This window comes from Neophocaena asiaeorientalis, unplaced genomic scaffold, assembly GCF_003031525.2.
Source record: "Neophocaena asiaeorientalis asiaeorientalis breed wild unplaced genomic scaffold, Neophocaena_asiaeorientalis_V1.1 scaffold40, whole genome shotgun sequence".
In the NCBI taxonomy this organism is placed as follows: Eukaryota; Metazoa; Chordata; class Mammalia; order Artiodactyla; family Phocoenidae; genus Neophocaena; species Neophocaena asiaeorientalis.
Genome location: NW_020185335.1, coordinates 8,519,373 through 8,532,039, shown reverse-complemented (window position 1 = coordinate 8,532,039; position 12,667 = coordinate 8,519,373). Strand labels below are relative to the sequence as shown.

The following is a 12,667-nucleotide window of genomic DNA, read 5'->3' as shown; positions in this document are numbered from 1 at the left end:
AATTTGAAGTAGCCTTTCTTTCCCATGGCCCCTTTCTCTTCACCGTCAGAGCCCTTTTCATAATTGTTATCACCTGTGACTTCGTGTACCCTCATTCAAGCGCTGTGTCCCCACCAGCCTGTGGGTACCGTGCTGGCGGTCTGTGGGTTCACCATGGCCTGCGGTGCCTTGTGTACGGACACACGTTACAGTGTTGGATGCAGGACTTCACGAAGCCGTCTCCTTCTTCAGTGCTTGTGGGCCACATGCTTGGCACCTTGCTTGCCTGGTTCTGGTGGCTTCCCACTGGTGAGGTGTAGCCAGGTGGCCAAGAACTTGGGCCGAGGACTCAGACGAACTAGGGTTCCAATGTTGGCTAACCACCTACTGACTGTGTGATGGAGGGAAACTTACCTAACTTCTCTGAGCCTCAACTTCCTCACCTGTCAGTGGTGAGAATACTGCCCAGTGGTCAGCTTATAAGTTATTAACACAGTTCCTGGAACTTAGCATGTACCACTAGAGGTGACTGTCATCATCTTCATTCCTAAGGAGACAGCCATCCACTTGTCATCGTGGCGCTGGTAATAATTGCTTCAATTTCCCTGCCCCCACCTGCAGTAGAGTCGCATCTTGTGTTAGCGGGGATCACAGAGAGAACATGTTAATGAATGATTTGGTTGAACTCAAAGGAATCGTTCAGGTCCTCAGATTGCTTACCTTTGAATAGAGAAGGTGGCAGGTGTGTGAGCACATGCTTTTTAAATATCATTCACGCATTCCTAGGTAACTACAGGAGAAGGGAATTGACCATTGTTTCCATTTGGAGGGCCTGAGCCTCAGGTAGTGTACGAGGCCTCTGCAGGTAGCATGGGTGCGGGGCATCAAGAGCAGAGCTGCTAGCACCTGGGGGCCCAGGTCTCTGTTTTCAACAGGTGTGAGGAGTTGAGGACAGTGGCGGAGGTTGGGGGGAGCTTAAGGGAAAGACAGGATTTCCAGACAGAGAACGTTGCAGTCATTTAACATTCAAGTCCTAAATAATGTAGGCTTTTGTTATCAACAGAACAGACTAGAGTTCTGGTTCTATCTGAGGATCTCCCGAGAAGAAGAGGAAAAGAGGGTCAGAAAACCTGTACAGGGATGTAAAGAAGGAGATTAGTTCCCAGGAGATGGCGCATTCAAAGCCTGGTGGGGTGTTTGGGAGCCAGCTCTCCTCTGAGCTCCTTGTGGGCATTTTCATCTTTCAGAAAAAGCAGTTGTTTTTCTGAACCTGAAAAAAAAACCGTTTTTTATAAAAGGTTTAAACGGTAGAAGAAATCATGTGTATAAAATCACTTTTGTCACCTGAAGCTTTATATTTCTGACAGCAATTCCACTCATGTCCTCGTAGTGCTTTGTGGTGTTCAAGGCACTTTACTTTCTCAATCACACCTTATTCCTTATTCCAACAACCTTGCAGGAAGCTACTATTATTATTATTACTATTTCTGTTTGACACATGGGGACATTGAGTCCCAGAGAGGCTGGGCAACTTGCCCAGGGTCATGTGAATAGAAAGTGGAAGAGCCAGTAGTTTTCCCCCTGCATGTCAGGCCATTAATAATCCTGTTAATACTGTTCATTGTTGGTATTGGGTTAATTTAAGTAGAAATGACGGTCAAGCCACCCAGTGGCTTTCTGGATGGTACCAGAGGTGGAAGCAGTGGCCTTTCTGTCCCTCATAAAGCCACTTGTGACTCAATCCTCCAGTAACTAGGAGGGAAGAAAACTAGCTCCTCCCCCAGTGCAGCCCCAAGTAGCCATGTAGACACTCCACCCTTGCTGACTGCCCAAGCTTCTCGAGCAGCCCTCCTCTGCACAGCCGTCTCCCACACTTGGAAGGACTTATCTAAGTAGGTGGACTCTACTCTGTCTTCTTCCCGGGGAGGAGTTGAGTGTCCTCAGGGGGTGGAGAAACATTATCTTTAGATACCACCCAGGTTTGTATTCACAGGAGGGTATGCAAGATTAAGTGACCTTTACTCTGGAATGCTAATCTCCTTATTTGTATATCCTCCACTATCACCCTATGAGGTAAGTGCTGTTATTTCCCCCTTGTTAGGTGAGTCACCTGAGGTTTAGTAACTTGCCCAAGAACACATGGAGTGTCTACATGGCTACTTGGGGCCACGCTGGGGGAGGAGCTGGTTTTCCACTCTCCAGCCATCTGTTCATTCATCCATTCAACCATCCATTTTTCCTTCCACCCATCCATCTACCCATCCATCCACCTACCCACCTATCACTGTGTTGGCTGTTTGTCTAACATGGTTTTCTGCTTTATTCTGGGGAAGAAGGTTCTCCATTCTGGGAGCCAAGCACATGCTTTCTGAAGCTGGAGACCTCCACGCCAACACGCATCCCTTAGCTCATAGCCCTTAGACATTTCTGGGCTTCCTCCTGACACTCCTAGGTTGGTCTTCTCAGGGATGCTGCTATTTCCAGCAGTGCCATGTTGCTTGTTCACTTTCCTCCCTCCGTTAGCTTGCAGAGGGTTTCCCCCTTCAAAGTCCTACAAATGTGCAAAGCTGCAGGCTCCCGCAGAGACACTCCTGACTCTTTTGCAGCATTATCACAAATGAATACCCAGCTAGTCCCATTCCTTGATTCAGAGATTGGAAGTTGGATTCGTTTGGCGTGATTTTACTTTTTCAAGCTATTATAGAGTTTGTGTGATACATCTAAAAATTATGTAATAAATCTAAAACAGATGTTTACAGAGCATTTTATAAGGAAAGAAATTTTCATAGAAATAGGCCAATTTGATTTCAGATGGATCAATTAAGGAAACAATTTAAATTGTCTATGAAGAAGCAGTATTATGAAAGAGGCAATATGGCCTAGCTGTTTAGACATTTATTAAGTGCAAAGCAATGAAAGTCGTTTAATTATTTTGCATAGCTTCTGTTGTATATAGATCATTGGGAGATAATCTCACTTTTCAAAAATTTTTATTATGGAAAAATTTAGACACATAAAAATTCCAACATGCAGGCATAAACAATTGTATAATGAACCCACATTTACCTATTACCCATCTTTAACAATTATCAACTATAACTGTAACTGCTTCTCCCCTCTCATACTGGTTTTTTTTCCATGAGTTTCGAGGGCATATTCCTCACTTATTACTTCATTTCACTGGGTCGAATTCCATCCTAGAAAAGTATATTATCTTGACATTAAAATATAGTAAACTTTTGAATATAATTGTTTACTTTTTCATTGAAATTTAGCTCTTTTTTGGGTAGAGCACTGGAAATTTTCTGTCAATTTTTTTAAATTAAAAATTTCACATGTATAGCAAAGTTGAGAGAATAATAAGTGAAGCCTCACACACCCTTCACCCCGATTCATCAGTTATTAGCCTTCGGACTGGCATTTTCTAAGTGTGTTTTTCCATGTCTCGTTGAAGACGAGAGATTTATACTTTTGAAGGTAGATAGGAGTTACATGGCTCGAAAACCAGATATACGTTCACATCTACCTCTACCACCTCTTAGCCCTGCATTGTAGGCAGTTTGCGTCATACTTAATCCCTCATCTATCAAATCGGAGCATATAATAATGTACACCCTGTGGGATTATGCAAGGTACATAATAGGCGCTCAAAAAATGTCACCCTTACCTCGCAGCTGTACCCCCTGTGTTGCAGCTGGGGGAGCCGAATAGGGGGATATTGGGTTTCATTGATTCGAGTCGGTTTTGGCCAATATGGAAGATTTTTATAGTTGAGAGAGAGTTGGTATGGCCTAATGATTAAGAAAAAAAACTCGGGGTGAGAGGGGTTGAAATCCCAGCTCTGCTTTTACCAGCTTGGAGCTTGGTTGAGAGACAATCTCTCCGCCCCACTTCCCTCTCTGTAAAGTGGGGATAGGAAGGACACCTACTGCATCGGGTTGTTGTCTGGAGAAAATGAAATGGGACCATCCGTGGCCAGCATTTAGTAGCATCTGCCGCACACATGCCCAGCGAATATTACTCATCATTAGTATCATTTTAAGTAAGGATACATTTAGAAGAGTGCCTATAATGTAAACGCTCAGTGTTACTTATTATTATAACTAACGGTGAAAAACGCACACCAAACTGGTCTTTAAAAGTCTGATTCGACTTCGGTGCAATGAAAAGAATATAGATCTTCAGTGAACGCTTGCAATGCGATTTCGAGTAAGAGTAAGCCTTGGATGGACGGGTCGATGCAGCCAGGCAGGTGTGGCATCGTTCGGTTGTCATGGGAAACAACGGTGGTTGTTGTTCACCGCCAGTTCCCTTCGGCGATGTCCTAAAATAAACCAGCCTTCTTGAAGGCTCCTGGGAGGGTCAGCTTCCTGCCTCGGGAGCAGCTCGCCCTATGGGCAGGGCGGATGCATCTATCCCGAGGGCTCTGCGTTGTTCTTGTGTTCTGGGACTGATTTTTTTTTTTCCTTCTGTCTCTCTCTTTCCTGATTCTCCTCTTGCATCCCAGGTTGAAAGGATTGTAGACAAGAGGAAGAACAAGAAGGGAAAATGGGAGTATCTGATCCGGTGGAAAGGCTACGGGAGCACGGAGGACACGTGGGAGCCCGAGCACCACCTGCTGCACTGCGAGGAGTTCATTGATGAGTTCAACGGGCTGCACCTGGCCAAGGACAAAAGGCTCAAGTCGGGGAAGCAGTCCGGCGCCTCCAAGCTTCTGCGGGACGGCCGAGGCCCCTCGGTCGAGAAACTGTCCCACAGACCCTCGGAATCCGGCAAGAGCAAAGGGACTTCCCATAAACGGAAGCGGATCAACCCTTCCCTGTCCAAGCCGAAAAAAGGGTATCCGGCCAAGCCCCCTGCAGGCGGGGACAGGGCCACCAAGACGGTGTCTTACAGGACTACCCCCAGTGGCTTGCAAATAATGCCCCTGAAAAAGGCGCAGAATGGGATGGAAAACGGGGACGCCGGCTCCGAGAAGGAAGAGAGGCATTTTGGAAACGGGTCCCACCAGCCTGGCTTGGATTTGAATGACGTGGGTGAGCAGGACCTGGGCGACTGCCACGTGAGCCCCGCGGCGCTGGCGGAGAACGGACTCGGTACGTGGCTGGTCTTCCTCTTGGATGGGGCTTTGCGGGCAGCCTAGGGAAACACACTGCCCCCACCCCGGCCCTGACCCTCAGCCAGGCAGTAATTGTCCCTTTGTCTTTTTCACCTAGGGCACTGTGGGCTCGCTCACGTGCCTGCACTGGTTACAGACACCTATGCGTGTGGGGGCGGGCGGGGCCCAGCCACTGATGTACCAGCCAAGACTTGTCCCGCGTCGGAAATCCCTGGTTGTGCTTAAAGGCACCCGAAGCCATGGTAACCGCTCTGGAGCCCCTGCTCTGATGGCGGCTCAGAGTCTTCACCCATCAGGACCCGAGACTCATATCCCCACAGGACCAGTACCTTTCAGAGGCCGCATGCACCTCCCAGAGCCCTTGCTTCCATTCTCCTGCTGTAAGCGCTGTAGCCCGGAGAGGCGAGGTCTGGGCCAGGCTCTGCTGCTTCTCAGTTTGGACTTGGAATTCTCCCAGCTGGTCCTTAAGCTGGAGCCTCCTGCCTCTCATCTCTCACTAACATGCATGATCTGGCCCCATGTCTGTGTTAGGTCCTAAATGCTGCCCCGACCCCCTCCTAGGCCAGTTCTTTTGCTTTGTACCTTCTTGTCACCTCCCACAAGCAACACAGCATTCAGGAATCCCTCCCTCTGACCAAGTCCCCCCAAGCAAAATTAAGGCAAGAGGAGGCGATGACCCAGGTAATTCAAGCTCCCAAATCTGACATCTCAACAGAGTGCTCGGTGGCTGAGTCTTCCAGGTGAGCCGTCTGCACCTGTTACCTGTGTTCCTTCATTTCTCAGGTACCCGTGTGTCCACGTGGTGCATTTGTCTCTTTAGCTGCCAGAACTCTAAGCCTTGGGATGTCAGGAAATCCTCCTCGAGTGTGGACAACCCATGCCCAACAGAGTAGGGCCACCCGTTGCCCTGGATGGAACCAGAGTGCGTGTGGGAATAGGGGTGCCGGGACGCAGGTGGGACGGGTTGGGAGAGTTTCCGGAAGGATGGGGTGACAGAGGCAGATGCATGTTAGAGAGGTGATGATTTCAGAGTTCAGGGTGCTCAGGGCGTGCCCGGCTGGGGAGAACGTGGTGTCTGTAGGCATTCTTGCCAGGGAATCTGAGCGATCCGCTTTGAGGTTCCTCATTCTCCAGAGAGAGGAATTTCACCCAAAGAGGATTTATTTAGCAGTCTCTGCCCCAGACTGACTCATGTTTCCGTCTGGGGATCCCTGATGCTGACATGACTCTGCCTGCTAACATACGGAAAAGCTGTTTGTTTTAAAAATCCATCTCTTGGGGAGGAGTGGGCTTGTGTAAATGAGGCCTGGCACAGACATTGGTGTTTGACGTTCCTGTGACAGCAGCGGAGGGATTCCCTGTCTCTGGAAGGGGGGCTTGTGAGGCTCCTTGGGTGCAGGCTCAAGGAACTCGGGTGTGATTGCTGGCACCCCGGCCGGGAGCAGCCCTCTACCCTGCTCAAGATGTGGCTGCCCTGAGAGTGGGGGGATGGGAACGTGGGCAGGGAAGTGTGCTGACTCGAGCTGCCACACTGCAGGGCCGAGAGGGAAGGCAGACCTGTAGAGAAGTTTCAACGAAGGCATGCTTCTCCTTCCATGCCCTTTTCCAGAGCGGGGCAGGGCTGCTAGCTGTGCGCAACCTGTCCTTGGGCCTCATCGATACCGCCCGGTTCCCGATCTGGTGATGGAGCATGGTTCCCCGTGACCCGGGGAAACATGAGAAGGAGCCTGCTGGCCTCAGTGGTGGCCTTGTTAACCTCGAGGGCTTCCCCAGGTCTTTCTTGTCTTTGATCTCTTCTTGGCCTCATTTTTTCCCCGATGTTGAATGTTCTCTACTCCACTCTGGCCCATGCCTGGACAGAGGGGAGGAAGCCACCTGCCTCTCTTTTGTTTGGTTTTGGGTGTTCCCAAAGGGCCCTTTTGTTTACTCGCATCCCACAATATTAGTGTCCTTGAGGGTCTCATAAGCCTAAGGCAGTGGTTCTCAAATTCATGTGTGTAAGATTCCCTGGCGCTTGGTTAAAATGCAAATCCTGTAGAATCTGATTTACTAAGTCTGGGGTGGAGCCCAGAAGATGGGTTTTTAACAAGCGCCCTAGGTGGCTCTCATGCATTTGGGGACCTGCTCTGTGGCAAAATGGGGTGATAATTATGTTTCACATCGGGAGTCAATTTAAGTCAATTCAACACTTCTTTTGTTCTTCCTGAGAGTTAATCACCACGCTAGGTGCTTGGAGTAAAGTAATAAAAAGATAGGTAAGGACTGTGCCCTCGGAAACTTACAGTCTGCTCTCTGCTAGGTTGAGAGTGGGTGTCTCTGGGTCATTGTTGAGAAGACTCCTGAGGCTGACTCGCTGGAAGGAGTAACACGTATGTTACGTAGATGGTATGCCTTTCCATGTCTGCGTGACATCTTCTGTGGTCACTGGGGTGATAAATGCCCCAGCCCTGGTCAGCTTTTAACACTCTAGTTAGAAATAGCATAATATCCAGGTCTTGGAGTAACTGGGAAGAGGAAAAGACTGAGAATCCTTGCCAGAGAGAGAGAGAGAGAGAGAGAGAGGAGAGAAAGGTTTGGGGTTCTTGGAGAAGACCCAAGACAGAGGGAGTTGTGTCGTTCCAGAACTTGCCAGCCAGGGGTCAGAGGCATAGTCAAGCACAACATGACTCCACTTATGTTTTCAGCCCGAGGGAAGCCTTGATGCAGCCAGTGTCCATGCCCATGCAGACCCTGAATGTTTTCCTACCCGCCCTCCCCAGCCCCACCTTCTCTGACCACTGCCACCAAGGATCCAGATCCCAGTGGCACAAGGGTGAGGTAGCAGGGTTTTCAGCACGGAGGGGGCCTCATCTTTGCCTTGCAGAAGGGGACGGGGAGATCCTGGCTACGCTTTCCCAGCATTTGTTTTGGGGGTGGGCTGTTGCTTTTTATATGATTTCAACTTCTCTTTGGTGAATTAAGGTTCTGCATACAGAAAAGCAACTTATGTAACACGTTACTCATTTACTGCTGACTTCCCCGATCTGAGCTGTGGGAACAGGTGCTAAATTGGGGCTCCAGCGGGTGGTGCTTTGGTTTCCGACAGCATTTTCCCCAGCAATGTTTGTGAAGCACGTGCAGCGACTCAGTGCCGCTTTTGCTTCTGATTCTTCTCCCGTAATGACAAATGGCTCTGTGGTCCGGGTACCATCTGCCTCAGTATCCCTTCGGGAGCTTGTTAAAAGTGGGCTCTACCCCAGTCAAGTGAATCTCAGGGGGCAGGGTGTGGATTGTGTCTTTTAAATGCTGAATTTTAACTTCCATGATATATACAGTAGTTCCTGCATAAGCGTTTGGTTGTAAGTGATGGGTGGTTCATAGATCCCATCCTTTGTTGGTAGATCGAGTTACTCCTTCGGTTTTAAGCTTATAAGTGGGAGTGTGATTTAGTCCTTTAAACATTTAAAACCTGATATAATTTCTCCTTCTTGCTAATGCACTGTCTACCAGGCATCCCTCTCTCTCGCTTTTTTTTTTTTCCTAAAACAGACCTGTTTCATCCATATAGAAAAACCGTTGGGTTAGTGAACTCCTGCTGTGGTCTGGTCTAGAACTGATTAGTTCTGTTTCATCAGAATAGGCCAAAGCATCAATATTTGACAGATTCAGATGAGCCTCTAACCTGTGGACACACCCCTGCCTAGGAGCAAACCCTGAGCCCCAGCGCAACACACAGACGCCCAGCGTTTTCCGAATTTCCATGAAGCCAGTGAGTTTCCACTTTGATGCTGACCCGGTGACCCCGTGTTCACATTTCCTTGAATTTTGAGAATCATCGTCCTTGTTTTCTGATGAGTGTTGTCTGTGGCCCAGGCGCTGCATCTCAGACACCGCCTGATTCAGTGTTTTCAGAATTGTTCCTATCACTGAGTGAGTCATCCCACACAAACGTGCAACACTTGCCATCGTCTCTCCATTGATCTTTTAAAATTATCTCAGCTTTCACTTCTCTCATGTTTGTTTATCTCCTCCTACTCACTCTATCAACAGGATGATCGTTTTCCTTTTATTGATCATAATGGAGTAACCATGTTTTAAAAGCACTTCAGAATGAAGCGTGAACATGGGAGATGCCCTATGACTTTCGAAAACCTTGGGCTCTCAGACATGGAGCCGGCATCAGAATCCACTGGCGGGTATGTTAAAACACAGATTACTGTGCCAACCCCCAGAGTTTCTGATTTAGTAGGTATGGAGCAGAGCCTGAAAATCTGCATTGCTAGCAAGTTACCAGATGCTGCCACTGCGCCAGGGACCCTGCTTTCAGAACTGCTCGCTGCTCTAGACGAATAAGCACCAAGGTGGTTGGGACAAAAATGACAGACAGTGGTTGGGAACACCAGTTGGTGGTACTGGGGAGAGTTGAAGCCCTTTTGCTCTGGTCCTTGAGTTTGCATTCCTGAGAATTCGTAAGTTGAAAGTTTGTGAAATGAAGTTGTTCAGTGGAAGTCTTATTGCATGGGAACTTCCCTGTTAGGCCTTGGAGGTTACAAAGAGTCCTTTGGTGACCCTCTCAGTGCTAACCGGCAGCTGTTAGGAGACTACCCATTTTTCGGAGGAGGAGACTGAAGTTACAAGGGTCCAGGTTGGGACTAGGAGAGAAACCCAGGCAGTTCGACTCCAGTGATGGTCCCTAGATCACTGCTCAGCTGGCTCCCAGGCAGTACAAGGCAGTTCCTGATCCCTGATAAAAATATGCCCTGACTGAACTCTGCTCAGCGTTATGTGGCAGCCTGGATGCCGGGGGGGTGGGTGTGGGGGTGGAGGAGAATGGATACATGCATATGTATGGCTGAGTCTCTTTGCTGTGCACCTGAAACTATCACAGCATTGTTCATCAGCTATACTCCAATGTAAAATAAAATTGAAAAACAATATGCCCTGATTGGGGGACCCTCAGAGTGCTCGTGGGGCAGAAGCCACTTGGACTCACCCTCATTTCTTATTGATGGACAGTTACAGTTCTTCTAAGCCTGAGAAATTGAGATTAACTCTGTGCCATTCAATTTGAAAGCCAGCAGGAAATGGTCAATTTCATAAAAAAAAATACAACTTAACAAAACAGACTCACAACTAGAAATTCCATTGTCATTTGTTTCTAGGTATTTTTTGATTTCCTCTTTGATTTCTTCAGTGATCACTTCGTTATTAAATAGTGTATTGTTTAGCCTCCATGTGTTTGTATTTTTTACAGATCTTTTCCTGTAATCGATATCTAGTCTCATAGCGTTGTGGTCGGAAAAGATACTTGATATGATTTCAATTTTCTTAAATTTACCAAGGCTTGATTTGTGACCCAAGATATGATCTATCCTGGAGAATGTTCCATGAGCGCTTGAGAAAAATGTGTATTCTGTTGTTTTTGGATGGAATGTTCTATAAATATCAATTAAGTCTATCTTGTTTAATGTATCATTTAAAGCTTGTGTTTCCTTATTTATTTTCATTTTGGATGATCTGTCCATTGGTGAAAGTGGGGTGTTAAAGTCCCCTACTATGAATGTGTTACTGTTGATTTCCCCTTTTATGGCTGTTAGCATTTGCCTTATGTATTGAGGTGCTCCTATGTTGGGTGCATAAATGTTTACAATTGTTATATCTTCTTCTTGGATGGATCCCTTGATCATTATGTAGTGTCCTTCTTTGTGTCTTATAACAGTCTTTATTTTAAAATCTATTTTGTCTGATATGAGTATTGCTACTCCACCTTTCTTTTGATTTCCATTTGCATGGAATATCTTTTTCCATCCCCTCACTTTCAGTCTGTATGTGTCCCTAGGTCTGAAGTGGGTCTCTTGTAGACAGCATTTATACGGGTCTCGTTTTTGTATCCATTCAGCCAGTCTGTGTCTTTTGACAGGAACATTTCATCCATTTATATTTAAGGTAATTATTGATATGTATGTTCCTATTACCATTTTCTTAATTGTTTTGGGTTTGTTATTGTAGGTCTCTTCCTTCTATTGTGTTTCCTGCCTAAAGAAGTTCCTTTAGCATTTGGTGTAAAGCTGGTTTGGTGGTGCTGAATTCTCTTAGCTTTTGCTTGTCTTTAAAGGTTTTAATTTCTCTGTCGAATCTGAATGAGATCCTTGCTGGGTAGAGTAATCTTGGTTGTATGTTTTTCCCTTTCATCACTTTAAATATGTCCTGCCACTCCCTTCTGGCTTGCAGAGTTTCTGCTGAAAGATCTGCTGTTAACCTTATGGGGATTCCCTTGTATGTATTTGTTGTTTTTCCCTTGCTGCTTTTAATACTTTTTCCTTGTATTTAATTTTTGATAGTTTACTTAATATGTGTCTTGGCATGTTTCTCCTCAGATTTATCCTGTATGGGACTCTCTGTGCTTCCTGGACTTGATTGACTATTTCCTTTCCCATGTTAGGGAAGTTTTCAACTATAATCTCTTCAAATATTTTTTCAGTCCCTTTGTTTTTCTCTCCTTCTTCTTCTAGGACCCCTATAATTCAAATGTTGGTGTGTTGAATGTTGTCTCAGAGGTCTCTAACACTGTCCTCATTTCTTTTCATTCTGTTTTCTTACTTCTGCTCTGCAGTAGTTATTTCCACTATTTTATCTTCCAGGTCACTTATCCGTTCTTCTGCCTCAATTACTCTGCTATTATTCCTTCTAGAGAATTTTTAATTTCATTTATTGTGTTGTTCATCATTGTTTGTTTTCTCTTTTGTTCTTCTAGGTCCTTGTTAAACATTCCTTGTATTTTCTCTATTCTATTTCCAAGATTTTGGATCATCTTTACTATCATTACTCTGAATTCTTTTTCAGGTAGACTGCCTATTTCCTCTTCATTTGTTTGGTTTGGTGGGTTTTTACTTTGCTCCTTCATCTGCTGTGTGTTTCTCTACCTTCTCATTTTGCTTATCTTACTGTGTCTGGGGTGTCCTTTTCGCAGGCTACAGGTTCATAGTTCTTGTTGTTTTTGGTGTCTTCCCCCAGTGGCTAAGGTTGGTTCAGTGGGTTCTGTAGGCTTCCTGGTGGAGGGGACTAGTGCCTGTGTTGTGGTGGATGAGGCTGGATCTTGTCCTTCCGGTGGGCAGGACCATGTCTGGTGGTGTGTTTTAGGGTGTCTGTGACCTTATTATGATTTTAGGCAGCCTCTCTGCTAATGGATGGGGTTGTGTTCCTGTCTTGCTAGTTGTTTGGCATAATGTGTCCTGCACTGTAGCTTGCTGGTCAGTGAGTGGAGCTGGGTCTTGGTGTTGAGATGGAGATCTCTGGGAGAGCTTTCGCCGTTTGATATTACGTGGAGCTGCAAAGTCTCTGGTGGACCAGTGTCCTGAACTTGGCTCTCCCACCTCAGAGGCACAGGCCTGACACCCGGCTGGAGCACCAAGAGCCTGTCAGCCACACGGCCAGGTACATGGGGAGTTTCTTGCCTTTGGGGAGGTCTGAGGTCTTCTGCCAGCGTTCAGTAGGTGTTCTGTAGGAGTCGTTCCACATGTAGATGTATTTCTGATGTATTTGTGGGGAGGAAGGTGATCTCCACGTCTTACTCCTCCGCCGTCTTGAAGA

At 46.7% G+C, this 12,667-nt stretch overlaps 1 protein-coding gene across 1 annotated transcript in view; it reads left to right on the top strand.

The window, feature by feature from the left end:
* Nucleotides 1-4,761: 4,761 nt before the first annotated feature.
* The window catches only part of CDYL2 (chromodomain Y like 2), a 59,486-nt gene continuing 51,580 nt past the window's right edge, over nucleotides 4,762-12,667 (top strand). The window contains exon 1 of the mRNA XM_024735690.1: nucleotides 4,762-5,075. Coding sequence (XP_024591458.1) covers nucleotides 4,901-5,075 — 175 coding nt within the window. The 5' untranslated portion in view covers nucleotides 4,762-4,900. The remainder of the gene's footprint in view (nucleotides 5,076-12,667) is intronic.